The sequence below is a fragment of the Diabrotica virgifera genome, chromosome 3, assembly GCF_917563875.1.
Source record: "Diabrotica virgifera virgifera chromosome 3, PGI_DIABVI_V3a".
Lineage (NCBI taxonomy): Eukaryota > Metazoa > Arthropoda > Insecta > Coleoptera > Chrysomelidae > Diabrotica > Diabrotica virgifera.
The window spans coordinates 59,049,554-59,069,501 of NC_065445.1; the positions used below are offsets into that span (position 1 = coordinate 59,049,554).

The 19,948-nt window shown below is 31.8% G+C and overlaps 1 protein-coding gene across 1 annotated transcript in view; it reads left to right on the plus strand.

The window, feature by feature from the left end:
* LOC126881858 (cathepsin L-like proteinase) overlaps positions 1-19,948 on the plus strand; it is a 28,386-nt gene that overhangs the window by 1,094 nt on the left and 7,344 nt on the right. Inside the window, exons 2-4 of the mRNA XM_050646477.1 lie at positions 10,231-10,318; positions 11,062-11,394; positions 16,027-16,312. Coding sequence (XP_050502434.1) covers positions 10,241-10,318; positions 11,062-11,394; positions 16,027-16,312 — 697 coding nt within the window. The 5' untranslated portion in view covers positions 10,231-10,240. The remainder of the gene's footprint in view (positions 1-10,230; positions 10,319-11,061; positions 11,395-16,026; positions 16,313-19,948) is intronic.

Genomic DNA, 19,948 nt, shown 5'->3' on the forward strand with positions numbered 1-19,948 from the left:
TAAGTAACTGAAAAACAGTGCAAAATTATTTAAATACCTACATGTAAAATAAAAATAGTTTCTGTTGCAATAATATTTCACATAATTAAGTTAATGTCACAAAACATAACCCGTTAGCAGGAGTTGCATTACATCAGCTACTAACAGCAGACAATATTACAACGAGGTCAGTGTCATAGGTTATAAATACAAAAATTGCAATTTCGTCATCGTCGAGAATTTGTTTAATTAAATAATAAAAAAATTAGAAATGTGCGAAATGCAATAACTTTATAAACAGGAAGTATTATAACGAAAACAGAGGCGCTAGTACTACCAAAGAATGTAGTTACATATTGATGGATTGTATCGACCATTAAGTAACGGCTTACTCATTCAAAACACAAAACTGGGATGGATAGTGTCAGGAACGACACAAAGAAAGGAATTCAGCCCTCAACAAACAGATCATAATACCTACTATGACTATTGTACAATACAGTACAATTCAGCTCCTTATCAAGGGCAATTACATGGGCAAAGGGTGACGAAACACTCGTCCAAACACAAAACAAAAGACTCCCGCAGATACCGAATTACAGTAGGTATAAAAGAGCAGAAGAGGTGTACCAAATGGACACAAATACATTACAAAACAAAAGACACCCGCGGATACCGAATGACAGTAGGTATAAAGGAACAGAAGAGGTGTACCAAACGAACACAAATACATTACAAAACAAAACACTCCCGCAGATACCGAATGACAGTGGGTATAAAGGAGCAGAAGAGGTGTACCAAACGGACACAAATATATTACAAAACAAAACACTCCCGCAGATACCGAATGACAGTGGGTATAAAGGAGCAGAAGAGGTGTACCAAATGGACACAAATACATTACAAAACAAAAGGCACCCGCAGATACCGAATAACAGTAGGTATAAAAGAGCAGAAGAGGTGTACCAAACGGACACAAATACATTACAAAACAAAACACTCCCGCAGATACCGAATGACAGTGGGTATAAAGGAGCAGAAGAGGTGTACCAAACGGACACAAATATATTACAAAACAAAGACTCCAGCAGATGCCGAAGGACAGTAGGTATAAAGGAGCAGAAGAGGTGTACCAAACGGACACAAATGCATTACAAAACAAAAGTCTCCAGCAAATGCCGAAGGACAGTAGGTATAAAGGAGCAGAAGAGGTGTACCAAGCGGACACAAATACAATACAGTAAAAAACCGTCGATCGACGGAACAAAGGTAAACATAGAATACCTGAGGATTACAAAAATAACTCTGAAGGAAGAGGGAAATACAGAAACAGAAACTGCAACAGTACTAACGCCAAAGAAAAACGTGACACGAAGATGTACCGGGATAAAAGGTACAGAAATGCAAAAGAAAATAGAAGACGTGACACGAGGACGTATCGTGATCACATAAATTCAAAGCAATACGGACCACAGGAGTCGAAGATGTACCGTGACAAAACCTAGAGAAATACAAAAGAAAATAGACGTCATGAGACGAAGATGTATCGAGATTAAACTTACTGGAAAACAAACGAAAACAAAAAAAATATTACAAAAATACTAATAAATACGAAAGAGGCAATTATACGAGGAGCAATCATTATATAAACTATACAAATACGAATAAACATGAAACATATGAAAGAAGAACTTATCGGAATAAAATTAGAATACAAAATAATAGAGGAGCATGGCAGGCTCAACAAAGAAGAAATACTAACAGTGGGAGAAACAGGCAATGGACTCGGGTGACTTACAACCACCGTGAGCAACAGAAGAATTCGGTGCCTGATGCAAGTTTTTTCAGCAATGTATGCAAACTAGATAGGGATTGACCTTAAGGGTTGAAAACTAAGTCGTGTGGGAGGATGCTAAGAGGAATGCCTAGGGTGGTAGTTCGGATCCCACTCGGTTGAGTTCTGCAGATCTAGCACGACAATGGATTGTTTACATGATGGATAAAATAAGCAAAAGGAACTTGGAATTATGGAGTTAGGATATATTTTTTTGAAAGCAGCTATAACGCTGCAAATGGAGGGATTTTTTTTGCCCCGTCCCAAGGAATCTACTAACTATAGTAGATTTTATTTACACTTTATTTTACACTTTTCAACAAAACTTATACAACTCTTGTTCACAACTACAGGGTTGATAACCTAATACTTCAATTATGGTCAGCAAAAAAGACAATACAAAGGTGACCTCAATAGTTAATACATAATAATACAACCGTCTAATAATAAAAATAATTAATAACCTTTATGTATTTCGAGACTGGTTTGAATTAATAAATTAAATGCATCAGCGCTTAGGAGACATTACTTTACAAAAACATAAATATCGAGATTCTGCAAGAACAACAAACACTAGCCGAGTTGTTTGGATAAAATAAAATACAATTAAATATTACGTATATAATTATAGAACGAGAGCTCGTCGTAAAATTCGTTAATATTATTAATAAAATAACTAATACTACAATTCAATACTACGATTATAATAATAAGAGAATACAATAATAATATAATACTTAACACACATTGAAACATATATCCCATTCAATACCTTTTAATTTACCTTTACCTAATCGGAACTTTGACTTGAATGTTGTTGATTTAAATTCTGATTCAGATTTAATTTTGATATTATTATCTAAGGTATTGCAGTTGGAGTATTGATAATTTGTTCAAAGACTGGTGTCTTTACATTACACATTACATTAATCTATTATGTTATAAATAATTTATCATTATCATTGTAAGCGTTGTTGTATGACGTCTCGTTATGATTTATTTCGCCCGGGCAGTATGTCAAATATCAAACGTTCATTATTCATATCCGATATTTAACAGTATAATTGTATCACCCCGTATATCACATGAACCAATTTGTTATTGTATAATTACATGTGCGGGTCTCTAATTTAGTTCACGAATTGCAATTTGTAAACAATAATTCGGGTAACTGCATATTTAATTTGATGATCGAATATATTTCTTTGTTCTCAATATTTTTTGTAAACATACTCAGCGCGTGGCCTGACACCAATAGTGGTGCCACTGCTGAGAAAGAATATACATTTTAGAATCATTCATTAGAATCAACTCAACCAGGCCAGATGTGCCTCTAAATTCATTCATTACATTCAACATGTAGCTTCATTATAGAGTCTTCAACTAATTCGTGTACAAGCCACATATCAGTACCACAACGTTCTCTCAGGGTAACTACCCTGGTATCTACCGCTAACAATAAACTATCTAAGTGCTATTGGTGTTTCAATAAATGAAGATCATCCTCCACTGAGCCCGAAGAATTATACAGAAGGTGTTAAAATAATGAGCTAAAATAATTTTAGAATATTTGTAATAAAACACTCTGCATCTCGGTAAGGAAGAATATTTTATTTAAGTGTTTTGGGTTAAATCTTCATATTTTGTGCTAAGGTTTCTCCAGTTATGATATGGACAATCATTAATGAAACACTTTGTATAATATGTTAATACCTCGATTTCTGTATATTACGCATCAAATATTGCGTACGTGCGTTAAAAATAATGTTAAAAATATTATACAATTTCTCATCAACTTTCTTTTCCATACAAACAGAAATACCTGCAGACAGACGCTAAGGAATGTAAACTAAATAGGGTTGTGGCACAGTATAAATAGGGGAGTGCAATTAGAACGAAAAGATACAATGTTTCGGAAAAAATCAAACAAGGTTATATTTTTCTAAAACTTTTTTTGTTAGTTTATAAATATGTTAAAGTAAAAAGTTCTACTCACAAATTTCGCCGCTAATTGTTTATTAATTTTTTTAAACAATAACAATTTTTTTGTATAAATTATGTTAAGAATATGGGTGAATTCAACATTTTATTTTGATAAAAAATGTTTTTATTTTAGTTTTGATTATGCTGAACCCGAATCTGACATTACAATTAGCAAATTCAAAATGGCGGATTCAAAATGGCGGATTTTTTCCTAAAATTCCTTAAAAAGCAGTTGTAAAATCCGAATTTTTTTTATAAAACGTGTTTGTTTACATATATGTGGATATTTTTGGGAGGTTGCTGAACCTGAATCAAATTTTGATAATTTCAATTATAAAATGGCAGATCCAAAATGGCGGATAACTTAAAAAATAGAATTAGAAATAAAAAATTTCTTTACAAAATGTATTTATTTCTACATATATTTATTTTTGAGAGCTTTGATAAACCTAACTTAAATGTTAACATTATAAACTACAAAATGGCGGATCCAAAATGCGGATTTTCTAAAAAGAACATAAAAAAAAACATTTTTCTAAAACATTTATTGTCTTTATTTTAAACAGGTTGTTGAATATGAATGAAAGATTAAAAATTTAAATTTCAAAATGGCGGATCCAAAATGGCGGATATTTAAATGAAAGACAAGTAGAATCCAATCAAACAAATATGGAATTTCATTCTTAAAAAAAAGATAAACAAATAATTTTCACAATAATATTAAAAATTAAAATGTATTAGAAAGAAAGAACAAATTATTCAAAATCTATCTCTTCAATATTCAAAAAATTGTTGCAATGGGATCATAAATAAAACGTTATTCTTAGTAAAAAGCTCTGCATATTCTAAAACTTTAAATGCAATCATAAAATATCAATTTTTATGAATTTTGTACAAGATATGTCAATAAATAAAAATTTCAGTTAGGAGTAAAATACCTATATAGTCTAAGAGCTGGGAGCGGATTTTGTGCGTGATAAGTAATATGGAAAAACTATACGGGGATATATTGAATTAGTTGTGTACATGACTTTCACCAACGGCCGGAAACCAGAGTTGGGGCCGAGGGTAGTTATAAGGGGTCAAAGTCGCGGAATTTATTATTTTTTTTATGACGCTCATGATCGAGATAGTGCACCAACATTTGGGAATAAGTAGGTCATGACGTACCTAAGTAAAATCTCTAGGGGCTCAACGCTGCGTGGCCGACAAAGTGGTGGGGGTAGGGGTGAATATAAAAAATATAAGGGGTTTTTTGCGTCGTTCATGATTGAGATAGTGCACCAAAATTTGGGTATAAGTAGACCATGACATACATAATTAAAATCCCAAGAGCCGGAAACCAGAGTGGCGAAGGAAGGTAGATATAAGGGGTCAAAATTCCGTTTTTTATTATATTTTTTGTAACTCTCATGATAGAGAAAGCGCGCCAAAATTTGGAAATAAGTATGTCATGACGTAACTAAGTAAAATCTCCAGGAGTGGAACGCTGCGTGGCCGACAAAGGGGTGGGGCAGGGGTGAATATAAAAAAAATTAAGGAGTTTTTTGCGACGTTCGTGATTGAGATAGTGCACCAAAATTTGGGAATAAGTAGACCATGACATGACCAAGTAATATCCTCAGAGGCGGAAACCAGAGTAGCGGACGAGGGTAGTTATAAGGGGTAAAATTCGCGCTTTTTATTATTTTTTTGTGGCGTTCATGATGGAGATAGTGCACCTAAATTTGGGAGTAAGTAGGTTATGACGTAACTAAGTAAAATCTTCAGGGGCGGAACGCTGCTTGTGGTACAAAGGGGTGGTAGGCAGGGGTGAGTATAAAAATATATCGGGGTTTTTTTGCCGTTCGTGATCGAGATAGTGCACCAAAATTTGGGAATGGGAATAAGTAGATCATGATATTACTAAGTAAAATCTCTAGGGGCGGAACGCTGCGTGGGGGACAAATGTTGTGCCGGGTCACAAAAAAATAATATACACTGCTACTTTGACCCCTTAAAACTACCCTCATCCCCAACTCTGGTTTCCGGCTCTGGGGATTTTACTTAGCTAAGTCATGGTCTACTTATTCCCAAATTTTGGGGCACTATCTCAATCTAGCACGTCGCAAAAAACCCCTTATATTTTTTATATATATTTACACCTACCCCCACCCCTTTATCGGCCACGCAGCGTTCCACCCCTGGAGATTGTACTTAGCTACCTCATGACCTATTTATTCCCAAATTTTGGTGCAATATCTCGATCATGAGCGTCACAAAAAAATAATAAAAACGGTGATTTTGACCACTTATAACTACCCTCATGCCCAACTCTGGTTTCCGGCTCTGAGGATTTTACTTAGTTATATCATGGTCTACTTATTCCCAAATCTTGGTGCACTCTCTCAATCACGAACGTCGCAAAAAAACCCCTTATATATTTTGTATTCACCCCTGCCCCACCCCTTTGTCGGCCACGCAGCGTACCACCCCTGGAGATTTTACTTAGTTACGTCATGACCTACTTATTCCCAAATTTTGGTGCACTCTCTCGATCATGAGCGTCACAAAAGAAAATAATAAAAACAGCGATTTTGACCCCTTATAACTACCCTCATCTCCAACTCTGGTTTCCGGCTCTGGGGATTTTACTTAGTAATGTCATGATCTACTTATTCCCAAATTTTGGTCCGCTATCTCAATCACAAACGTCGCAAAAAAACCTTTATCTTTTTTATATTCACCCCTACCCCCACCCCTTTGTCAACCACGCAGCGTTCCGCCCCTAGAGATTTTACTTAGTTACGTCATGACCTACTTATTCCCAAATTTTGGTGCACTATCTCGATCATGAGCGTCATAAAAAAAATAATAAAATCCGCGAATTTGACCCCTTATAATTACCCTCGGCCCCAACTCTGGTTTCCGGTCGTTGGTGAAAGTCATGTACACAACTAATTCAACATATCCCAGTATAGTTTTTCCATATTACTTATCACTAAAGACCGGATTATATGTTTTTTGCATATCGATAACCATCAAAGATACAATCAAACGCTTCAGGATGTGGACGAATTATGATAATTAAAGGCGTTTGACACTAATTTAATTTTACATATTTAGAATATTTTCGTTTTTTTAACATATTTTGATGGTTTGAACATATCTTCGACCGTTTGACATATTTTGGCATATTTTGACATATTTTTGGCTGTAAACAGCTTAACACAGTTAACCATGTAACAATGGTTAGGTTTATAAAGGATGCTTTCATGAACATTTTCCTTCCCGACATTGTTCCAACTAACAAAATCTTGCTTATGGTTTCCCATGCTGCGTCATACGTGGCCAAAGCTGGCCAACAACTAAAAGTTTTATATCCCAATTTAATTCATGTGACGTGTTTGGCGCATGGTCTAAACAGAGGGGCGGAAGAAATTCGAAATTCATTGCCTACAGTTAATAGTTTAATTAGCAAGGTAAAGAAAATATTTTTAAAATCGCCTTTAAGGATTCAGATATATAAAGAAAAATTACCAAATACTCCTTTGCCACCGGAGCCTATAATCACAAGTTGGGGAACATATTTAAAAGCTGCCTGTTTTTATGCGGAACATTTTCTCCCTATAAAAGAACTAATTTTATGTTTTGAAGAAACAAATATTGGTGCGATTTCAAAATGCAAATCAATTTTAGAAAACAGATCACTGCACAATGAACTTTGTTTTATTAAAACAAATTATAAATTTGTTTATAAAACCATCTTCAATCTTAATACTGAATCGTTTCCACTACAAGAGTCTCTTAATTTAATTTAGAAATTTAAGGAAAACGCTGAAGAAGTTTCTGGAAAAATTGGACAATCAATAAATAAAAAATGTATTGAAACTTTACAAAAAAATAGTGATTTGAAATTATTATTACAGGAAGCAAACTAAATTATTTGTGGCGATTTTGATGTTAATACCAATTTAAATGCGGGGATTGTTAATGTTTTAAAATTTGCACCAATCAAATCAGTTGATGTTGAACAAAGCTTTTCAACATACAATGACTACTAACGGATAGGCGACATAATTGTACCATTGAACATATTGAAAAACATTTGATTGTGAATTGTTTTTATAAGAAGGAATAAAATGTAGAAACGTAAATAATAGTAATAGGTACGAGATAGGTATACATTGGTATATTTAGGTTAATTTTGTCAATATATGTACTTACCGTTATTTAATAAAACGTTTATACATTTTTTAATGCATATTTTTTTGTTACTTTAAAATGTTTTTCACATATTCCACATATTTGTAACATATTTTAAACTTTTAGGGAATATTTTCAACATATTTTACTCATATTTCAGACATATATATGCACATATTTCAGTCAAAACAGGAACATATAATCCGGTCTTTACTTATCACGCACAAAATCCGCTTCTATCTCTCCGACTAATATTTTTCATAATACTGAAAATTGTTATTATGGAAAGTTGTTCAGAATTAAAAACGATGTGTCAATTTGCAATTACACTTTTATGCAATTTTTTTACATAATACCTCGTATAATATTGATAAAATATAATATTCTATATTTGCATATTAAGTGATAAACCATGCACAGCTATTTATGACGAATAACTTTCTTCATAAAATTAATAATACATCAGTTATCATAAATAATAAGTAAAAATTTAATGATGTTTGGTATAATTAATTTGAAACAATATTTAAAAAAAAAACAAATTTTCGATTAGAAGGATATAATTACATATTGGAACATAGTTTTTAATTCCAAACAACTTTTCTTTATAAAAATTTGCCATATTGTGAAATATAAAGGTACTTTACTCTTGAGTGAAATTCATATTTTTTGACATACCTCGTACAAAATTAATAAAATTTGATATTTGATGGTTGCATCTTATGTTATATATGATGCAGATTATTTTATAAGGAATAACTTTTTTTCGTAAAACTAATATTAAAAAAGTTATCAATAGGTTCCAAGTTACGCAGACATACTGTATAAGAGCTAAAAAAAATTTTTTTGTTGAACGTTTATTATTGTTCAAGCTTATTATTAAATTAATTTTAGGTAAGTTTTACAGAAAAACGTTTTGATCACTCTGTATATACATTTTTTCAGCTGGTAATTTTCGGTTTTTGTATTACATTTTTGTTATCTTTCTTAGTTTTCTCAAAAAGAAATTGTTTATTTCATTTTTAAACTAAAATAGTTCAGTTTTTTTTAAATATTAGATCCTAGGCTTTAAAAAAATATCAAAAAAATTGTATTAGATTTATTCAAACTTGAGTAATACCGTCTTAAATTGGTGGGAATTCTGTAAAACTACGAAGTTTTCAAAAATTACATTTTTTGAGACAGCGTATTATTTGAATTAAATTTTTGAAATTTTTTTTTGAATGAAACATCGTTTAGTAAGATGATTGAGAGGTAAGTTGTGCAAATTAGAGAGCTTTATAAGTAAAATTGTATTAGTTACACATTTTTAAATCATTTTTAAACAAAATTCATGTAAGTCTCACTTTCCGCCCACACCGTACTTATGTCCATATATTTTATTTCTTTTTATTACAACCATAAGATAGCTTATTTCGTCTTCTTTCATGTCCAATTTGTAAAATTTCTTTTGATCCATTAGTTAAAGAATTACATTAAAAAAACTCAACCGTGCACTTCTTCCAACGCTAGTTTGCAGTGCGCCAATGTGTGTGAGAAGGGTGACTTTAGCTTTATAAATAAAAAATTACAGAAGCTAGAGATTTAATTTTAGAAAAATCTTTATATAAGTTTTTTTTTGTAAAATTTTCTGAATTTTACAATGGTCAAGTCAGTTTTTTGCTAAAATTTATATTTTCGGAGTTATTTAAAAAAACATCAAATTTCGTAGTTCATTTGTTTAATAAAAAATGAAGCACCCACTTCTCGAGTAGAACTTTTTGATACGTTGTTTATTAAACATTTCTTAATGAAATTACAAAAAGTTTCATCTTGTTTGATTTTTTCCGAAGTAAAAATCTAAATGCACTCCCCCAAAAGAGGGACAGTAGAACCACACTCCGAAAAATTGGAATTAAAATCTTTAGTCGCGCATAGCGACCGCACAATATTCCCAGTCGCTTTTGCCCCACTCAGGTACGTACGGGTTTTAACAGGGAAAACCCGCATCCACCACTGGTGAATTACCAATTGCGTACTGCCGGTATTACTTCTTAAGATCAAAGTGCCGACATGGAAGAGGTTTTACTGTCCCTCTTTATATTGTGGTTGTGTTGTCACTGATGATATCTAAAGCAAGCTCAGCGTATCTATGTAGTTAAAAAAAACTCAAAGCTCTGATAATAACGGGACGGAAAAAGATTTTAGGATACCTAAAGAAAAGTTACCGTTAAATTTCAATAGTTTGGTTAATTATTTTTGTCTTACAGAGACACCAGAATGAAATCAATAATATTAGTCACGTTGTTGATTGTTATGCAGAGTCTTGCTAATGAAAGGCAATGGCAGCAGTTTAAAGTAAGTTGATTTTATATAATAAGTTTATAAACAATAGTTATACTTTAACTCGACAGTAGTCAAACCAGTAGTTGTTCTGCTACCCTGAAAACAAGTGTCTGTAGACTTTTCAGACTGTCTGCAAAAATGCCAGTCTCATCATCGTATCTTTTGTTGTTTAGTCGTTCATTTACCAGTATTCCCAAGTCTATATCAGGTAGCGCTAGGTTCATAATCTTTTCTGAATATTTATATTTGATAATATTGGAGACACACTATACACCTCTATCGCATACCTCTTTTTTGTTTATGCCGTCTGTTAAGTAATTCTTAACTATAACAGTTGCAGTTTGTTCATAATAGATATTGTTGATTGTACGGCGGTCCTGGCTGTCTAGACCAAGTGAGTTTAATCCATTAGTTCTTCATGTTTTATTCTATCAAACACTTTCTGATAATATGCCACATGTTGCAGACGGTAAACAACAAAACACAATGTATCTATACACTATAAACTATAAACAATAGAATTCTTAATTATTAGTCCAAATTACATTAATTTTTCATCCAGAATTTCTAACAACTATAGCTGCTTTTATTTTAGCATATAGCGAACAAGTAGTATATTATGAATGAATTTTAAATCTATATTAAGTTAAATCGCGGATAAAAGAAAGCGAGTTTTACTAACAAAATTGTTTAATATTTTTTGAAGACGTAAAATCTTTTTGTATTGGTAATATCCCTCCATATTATTATTTAAGGAAATATACAAGAAAAATTACGATATCACAAATGAAAAATACCGATTTAACATATTCATTAATAATCTGAAAAGAATTGAGAAACATAAAAATCGCTACCAGAATGGTGAAGTAGAATATTACATAGGCGTCAATCAATTCGCTGATCTTACTTCAGAAGAGTTTATTTCCAGAGTTACGAGCCCAATTTCAGATTCGTTTCCTGCAAATATAAATAATGTTGTAGAGGTCACAGATGACGTTCCAGATGAAATAGATTGGCGCGAAAAAGGAGCAGTACTAGGAGTTAAAAACCAACTGGCAGGTTGCAAAGCGAGCTGGGCTTTTACTGCGGTAAGACTCTATTAGATTAATATTATTTTTTATAAAAAAATCCACGAGAAGCATGAATTCTTGTATATTTTATTTAAAATTTGTTAAGGGGCACCATCACAAAGGTTTCGAATTAAAAATTTCATCATCATTGCTTTTTACCTGAAATAAATATAACCATTTTAATGAAGACAAACCTTAGGTTTTTGACTAAGGTTAAAAAAATTACACGGTGCTTATACTTACAGGTTTTTGACATGCGTGAGCCACCAAGACAAGTGGGCGAGAACCCTTTTTTTTCACATTTTTGGCTAGAGTAACACTACTTACGCATACATACTTCCTAGGGCATTGACGGTTTAGTTCTGACATCCTTCAAAATACCATTAAATTTAGTTACTGGCCGTAATGTCAGGATATTATAACCTCCGAACAAAGCAACCCACGTATCTTGGGGAGTCCTGTGGTGAGTGATGTTATATCCAGGAATATTTTAAACATCACTCTTAAACACTATAATTACATGCTTACTGCGTAATATGGCTACTTTGCAACCAAAAATATACCTTAAAAGATCAAAAGGAACCTTAAAAGGAACAAAAAATTTTTTCCTGTAGTTGGCTGTATACCATGCAATACAAAAAACAATAAAATCCTTTATAAAAGGTATATATTTAAAATCCCTAAAAAGGGCTACATCACAGAACTAGTTTTCGATTGGTTGACCAATCATCATCAGTGCTTACCTAAAATGAATATAACCTGCTAAAATATTGCAAAGATTTTGAAATTTTGATTACGATTAAGAAAAGTTGTAGGTTACACTCACGTGAAATTTACATGCCACCCACGAAGATATAGTTTTACAAAAATATGTGGGTCGAAGCCCTTTACAAGTAATTCGTCAAGGAAACGTCGGTTAAATTGCTAACTTAAGCATGGATGTTAGAAATATTTCATTAATACGCCCCATGTAACTTATGAGTTATGGTTTGACTTGTTGACATAGTGACAGTAAGGCAGCAAGTGACAATGAAATAAATGGAGACTCCTGAACGATGACATGACAGAAGTGACAGTTCCACAGGAAGTTGAAAAATTAACCTGTCATATTTAAAGACTATGGTGTACAGCTAGTTAAAATAAGAAATGATGTAACAACACTCACTCCATTGTGAAAAATAATCATTTAAAATACAGTATTCTAGATGTTGTAGTTAACAATGTATTCACGTATATTGTCAGTGGAGGTGGTTAGGCAAACCATATTATACAAATGTTTATATTCGACAACTAAAGTCAGTAAACAAATATTGTTGTCAAAGACCCAACATTTAAAAAAGCAATTTTGTGTTGATTTAAAGTTATCGAATTTATTTAACTTATTGGTGGCTGTTGGAATTTGTGTAAGTTTAAAAAGAGGTCAAAATGGGGGTGACTGAGTTGTAAAAAAGTTTTAAATAATCTAGGGGGATGTATCATTAAGAAAGCACAAGCTCAAACTTAGGCGACTAATTCCTAAAGCCCCCGCAGGCTGCCCGGATCCCTAAGGGTTTAAAAACCAAACCGTCGAGGGGTGGGTATGAAACGTCTATGAGGAAATTAATGAGAATGGAACATGAACGGGACCCAGAAAGAAAATTAGACATTTGATTTGGTTTTACTATAGATGAGTGTTATGTTGGTAATGACAGATTGAATAGATAGGGTGAGAATAGTCATATGTAGAATGGTGGTGGGTTGTATATAGATGAAAATTTATATAACGTGGATGTGTGTGGATGATGATATCAGTAATTTATATGTATGTTATGGATGTTGTTTCATCTTCACCCATCAAACCACTTTCATCTATCCATAACATACATATAAATTACTGATATCGTCATTCACACAACTCCACAATTTATAAATTTTCATCTATATACAACCCACCACCATATGTTTATAAGTAAATCACACAGTTGTAAAAATATAACACACCCAATAAATTTAACATATATATTTTCACAAATTAATAATACAGAATTAAGGCTATGGGTACATAATTCGCAAATATTTTACGTGTATCCCTACTTTTTCTGTCTTTACACGGCAAATTACGTGTAGTAAAATTCACACTGGTGTGGATATGTAAACATTACTAGAATGTCATTCTACTTGAAAATGTCATAATTAATTTAAAGAGATGGCTTTTGAATGTTCTTGGATAACTGTTATTTTTATAATTGCAAATTATTAATTCAGTTAATAAATGTGTTATTTTATCACTAACTATGTTTTCAGTGATTGTAATAATTTATTTGTACAACAAAAACTAATAATCAATCGAGAAAAGAGGAAAAGTGTTAAAGTGATTTTTTAATAATATGTTGTTATTTTGGAACGCTTACAATTTTGAACATCTCTAACAACAAACTACTTGAATCACAGGATATATCTGATGTATTCTCTGCTTGGATCTTCCACAAATAATACACAATAAATAACTTTTTATTAAGTTCACGTCTTAAATCAATTATTTATCAAATACACTATATATCAATAATATTTAATCAATTTCTCAAAATATTCCCGATGCAATGTCAAATATTTAAAATTGTCACTGATTGTCAGTGTCTGACTGACAATATATGCTGACAATATTATATTCGGTTGAGTGCGTTGTAAGACAAAGACAGATTTGGAAAATATTACCACGGCATTGTGTTCATTTTTTTCAAATCCTGAAAAAACCAATAAATATTTTTGAAAAATTTAAACGCAGAATGAAAGACTAAATTATTACCGAGGGCCGAAAGTCCCTTAGAATAAATAAAAAGTTTATTTTGAATGAGATATTTGAAATTAAAAATCACACTAAATTTTCTCTTAGTTTTTTCACCCCTGTAACTTATTAAAATAAACATTACAGAAGTTCTCAGGGACTTTCGGCCCTCGCTAATAACGTAATCTTTCATTCTGCGTTTAAATTTTTTAAAAATACTTATTAGTTTTCTCAGGATTCGAAAAAAATGAATCCCCATTTGAATAGCATTGCAGCCGAAAATACGTACCGATCCTCTTAATGCAATTATTTATGGAACATATTGAAAATATAAAAATTAAATTATAAACTAACTAACGTAAAGACCGAAATTAAAATCTATGATAATATATAAGTAAACCTGTGTTTGTGCCTGATGTGATATTCCCACTGACCAGTGGTCATTCCTTATAAAGTATGTAGAATAAGTAGGATAGGAAATGTTAAGTAGATAGGTATAGGAAAATATATTGTAAAATAAATGAGCAAAATTAGTGAGTCGGCGAATGAGCCTTGAAGGGCCCGTAGTCATACAACTCCAAAGAAAAAAAAGAATCCACCACCATTCTACATATGACCTTTCTATTCAATCTATCATTACCAACATAACACTCATCTATACTAAAACCAAATCAAAAGTCTAATTTTCTTTCTGGGTCCCGTTCATGTTCCATTCTCATTAATTTCCTCATAGACATTGCATACCAATCCCCTCCTCCCCCTACTGTCACCTTCATCTTATGACGGTTTGGTTAGGGATCCGGGCAGCCTGCGGGGGCTTTAGGAATTAGTCGCCTAAGTTTGAGCTTGTGCTTTCTTAATGATATATCCCCCTAGATTATTTAAGACTTTTTTACACCTCAGTCGCCCCCATTGTGACCTCTTTTTAAACTTACAGAAATTCCAACAGCCACCAATAAGTTAAATAAATTCGATAACTTTAAATCAACACAAAATTGCTTTTTAAAATCTTAGGTCTGTTGACAACAATATTTGTTTACTGACTTTAGTTTTCGAATACAAACATTTGTGTAATGTGGTTTACCTAACCACCTCCACTGACAATATACGTGAATACATTTTTAACTACAACATCCAGTTTATTGCATTTTAAATGATTATTTTTCACAATGGAGTGAGTGTTGTTACAACATTTCTTATTTTAACTAGCTGTACATCATAGTCTTTAAATATGACAGGTTAATTTTTCAACTTCCTGTGGAACTGTCACTTCTGTCATGTCATCGTTCAGGAGTCTCCATCTATTTCATTGTCATTTGCTGCCATAATGTCACTATGTGAACAAGTCAAACCATAGGTCAGATGTTACCTGGGGCGTATTAATGAAATATTTCCAACATCCATGCTTAAGTTAGCCTTTTTAACCGATGTTTCTTTGACGGATTACTTGTAAAGGGCTTTGACCCACATATTTTTGTAAAACTGTATCTTGGTGGTTAGTATGTAAATTTCACGTGAGTATAACCTACAGCTTTTCTTAATCGTAGTCAAAATTTCCAAATCTTTGCATTATTTTACCAGGTTATATTCATTTTAGGTAAGGACTGATGATGATTGGTCAACCAATCGAAAAACTAGTTCTGTGATGTAGCCCTTTTTAGGGATTTTAAATATATACCTTTTATAAAGGATTTTATTGTCTTTTATATCATAAAATAATCACAGTCTTAAAATAGAATATCACAGGTAAAAGTCTTAAGCCCAACACAATTAGGCTGCTACAACTCTTCATTTATGTTTTATTTGCATTCACTTTTTTTTCTTTAATATTATCATGTATACACATTATATTATGTGTATTGATATTGACTTTTGAATTAATTCAGACTGGGGTTATTGAAGGGCAATTAGCCATTCAGAAGAAACAAAACATTTCTCTAAGTGAGCAGCACCTAATAGACTGTTCTACCGAATACCATTATAACCGTGGATGTAGAGACGGAAATTCAGATTATGCTCTCTTGTTTATTCATGACCATGGAATATGTTCTGAGGGTGACTATCCATATACCGCTAAGGAAGGTCCGTGCCAAAACTGTTCTCTAGTACTGGAATCAGTAGCATACCCTACACGTGTGCTGGTAAACGAAATTTCACTGAAGCAGATTGTAGGTATGTAGTCATAAAATATATTAAAATATGTATTTTAAAAATCCTGTTTATAAATAGGTATGTATACAGGGTGTTTCATTAAGAATTGTCCATATCGTAACTGGAAAAACCTTAGCCCAAAATACATTTAAACCAAATAAAATATTCTTCCTTACTGAGATATAGACTGTTTTATTACAAATATTCTAAAATTATTTTATTCCATTGCTTTAACACTTTCCAATATTTTTTATTCAATAGTGATGACACACAGTTTGACTTGACAAACAGTTTACACATGTTAGGATGCTCTAACTAGTTTAAATGATAGTTATCCGCTGTTACCAGAGACGTGTTGTAGGGATATATACTTCATTTTTGCCCCTTTTCCCCCCTCACAATCTACGCTACTGTCGTAATAATCATTTCAGCATGTTTTTTGATTCCTTATTATCTTTACAAAAATCAATATCACCCTTTTGTCTCATAGCGATAGAGTAAGTAGTTTTCAAGTTATTTGCGTTTAAAAATAATGGATTCCATAAAACTATGTATTTTAAATTACACTCAATAAAATTATGTGTTTAATACACTAAGCATCAAAATTAACGCACCATCTTAAAAATGGGACATTTTTGATATCTCGTATTTCCTAAACCTGTTGTCCGATTTGAGTGATTTTTTTGTATGTTAGAGCATTATTCTTCAAGAATATCGATGTAATAACATTATTGCTAAAGAGATAAGTTTCATTGTATACCGGGAGTAACAATGATAGAGTGTTTTTTTTTTCTCAAAGTTTGGAACAACCTCTGGAATATTCTAGCGTATATAAATTATTGAAATTAAAACCCAACTGTAGCCTTAGGCTTTCTTAACATTTTGCGTTTTAATTAATTTGCTCATGTTGGATAATAAAAAGTTAGGTACTTTAACAACTAGATATGTTATTTATCAATACACGGTGTTTCTAAATAAGTGCGACAAATGAATTTTTTCTTGCAAACTAACGATTCATTTATTGCACTAAAACTGGTTGAGATATGCAAAGGAAATTTGGGAGGTTTCAAGAGGTAGTTATTGCGCATTTTTAAACGCTTTTATCTAGTTCAATAGATTGCGTCAAATCTTTGGATGTTAATTTGACTACCTTTTCTTCCATGCAAATGAATGAAAATTTGCAGACATATGCATTCGCGGTGACAATATACGAATAGACAACAAAAAATTTTTGTTTATGTTTATGAATTGTTTAAATAAAAAAAAAAGATTTTAATGAAAAAAGGCCTAAATTCTCTTGTTTTTTACAATTTAGAAACTTGAAACTTTTACGGATGGTAGCTAATGATATAACCTATACATAATTTCACTTTTTACGTTAATTGTTTACGTTATGCGTCATAAATAAACAATAAAATTTTAAATTTTGAACACTCATATATTTATTTATACAGTACGATGCAAGTGAAAGTAATAAATTCGTTATTTCGTAAAAAGGCGACTTGAACCCTGGAATGCTACCTGGGGTACACTTGTACCCCAACCTTGTTTGTAAGTTACACCAATTTGCAGTAGTGGGTGTAGAAAATATGAAAATAAACTTGTGAATAATAATATAATAAAGTATTTTTGTATACAAAATAAATTCTTAGCATGTTATCTTAAGATTGTTTTTGTCATAAGTTCTTAAAACATACATATATAAATATTTTAGGTCGATTTTATTTGGGGTACCACTGTACCTCGGTGTAGCAGATTGAGTTTAGAAAATAAGTGTAGCAATCCAGGGTTAAGGAAAAATACCGAAAGAGGTCGATTTTATTTTTAAATTACGATATTTTGGCATGTATGTCATACTAGTGACGTCATCCTTCTGGGCGCGATGACGTAATCGATGATTTTTTTAAATGAGAATAGGGGACATGCGATAGCTCATTTGAAAGGTCATTCAATTCTTTATTCAGTAATATAAAAATTTATATAATTATTTGTACAGGGTGTCCAAAAACAATTTTTTAATTAAATTATTTGACAAAAAAGAAGAATGTATGTAATTCCTTTAACTCAGAATATATTTTACAGTTGCCCGTAAACAGAAAAAAATGTGTATTTCAGAAATAAACATTGCTTTTCGATTAAATTAAATATTCAATCCAGCTTCCGCCAGCCACCTTCCTCTTGGAAATTTTAACATGTAATTTACGCGAAAAGCAATGATTATTTGTGATATAAACATTTTTGTCTGGTTTCTGACAGCAGTAAAATGTATTTTAATTTAAATTTAATAAGTTACACGCATTCTTCTTTTTTTTTGCCAAATTTAATTTAAAAGAATATTTCTGACACCCTGTATAAATAAGTATGTAAATGTTTATATTACTGAATAGTACAATGTATCAAATGTTGAAATAAATGCAAAAAATGTGTCTATCTTATACATCCTTTTTTTAAACATGACGATATATTCTAATGTTTGAAAAATGTGAGACTAAAAAGTAAAAAATAAAAAATATGAAAAAAAAATTTTTAGGAAACGCTTTTCTTTAGTTACTAGTGACTAAAATTAAAAATGTAAAAAAATCAACTAAAAAGCAAAAAAATAAAAAAAAATCAAACTCGAAGGGTTATTTGAAACAAACTGTTAGACAGATTAAATATACAAAAATCTCACACATTCGTTAAAAAATTGAAAAACTCTAACACATTCGTTAAAGAAAAGCGTGGGGCGCGAAAAGTGAAAAAGTATCTATCCTCAAACCGTTTATTCGATGAAGACCAATAGACCAGTTGAAACTCAACCAGCAATAAGTAATAAGTAGCAATAAGTAAATCGTCAGTTTGTAAGAAAATAATTCAACATCCAGTATCTCGGAAACGAAGCATTTGTGGGCATATGTTTATAAAACAAACGGTTATTATTTCTTCATCCAAAATTACCCCTTAAAATTTGTCGCACTTATTTAGAAGCACCATGTACTGATGATTAACATGACTAGTTGTTAAAGTACCTAACTTTTTTATTATCCCACATAAGCGAATACACCAAAAGGCAAAATGTTAAAAAAGCCTAAGGCAACAGTCGAGTTTTAATTTCAATTTTCTTTATACACTAGAATATTCCACAGGATGTTACAAACATTGAGGAAAAAACACACTATCATTGTTACACCAGGTATACAATGACACTTACCTGCTTAGCAACAATATTACTACACCGACATTCTTGAAGAATAAAGCTATAACACACTAACAAATCACTGAAATTGGACAACAGGTTTAGGAAATACGAGACATCAAAAATGTCCCATTTTTAAGGTGGTGCGTTAATTTTGATGCTTAGTGTACATAATATTATTGAATCCATTACATTAACCCTTAAACGCCCAACCTTTTTTAGGTTTCATGTACGCCCAAGGGTGGCTAAAAAATGTCCACCTCGAAAATAGCTAATATATTTATTGAGAGTTGTTGGAAATGGATTAAACTTATGGATCTTATGCTTAATAAACACAGCATCTTGAAAAATAATAATATAAACAATTAACAAACCTACAACAAAATTACAATGTACATCAAAATTATCATACCAGTAAAAGCCAGTAATTCAAATTTGTCGATTTTCTCCACATTCTTCCTTTCAGCCTCCTCATTGGCGGA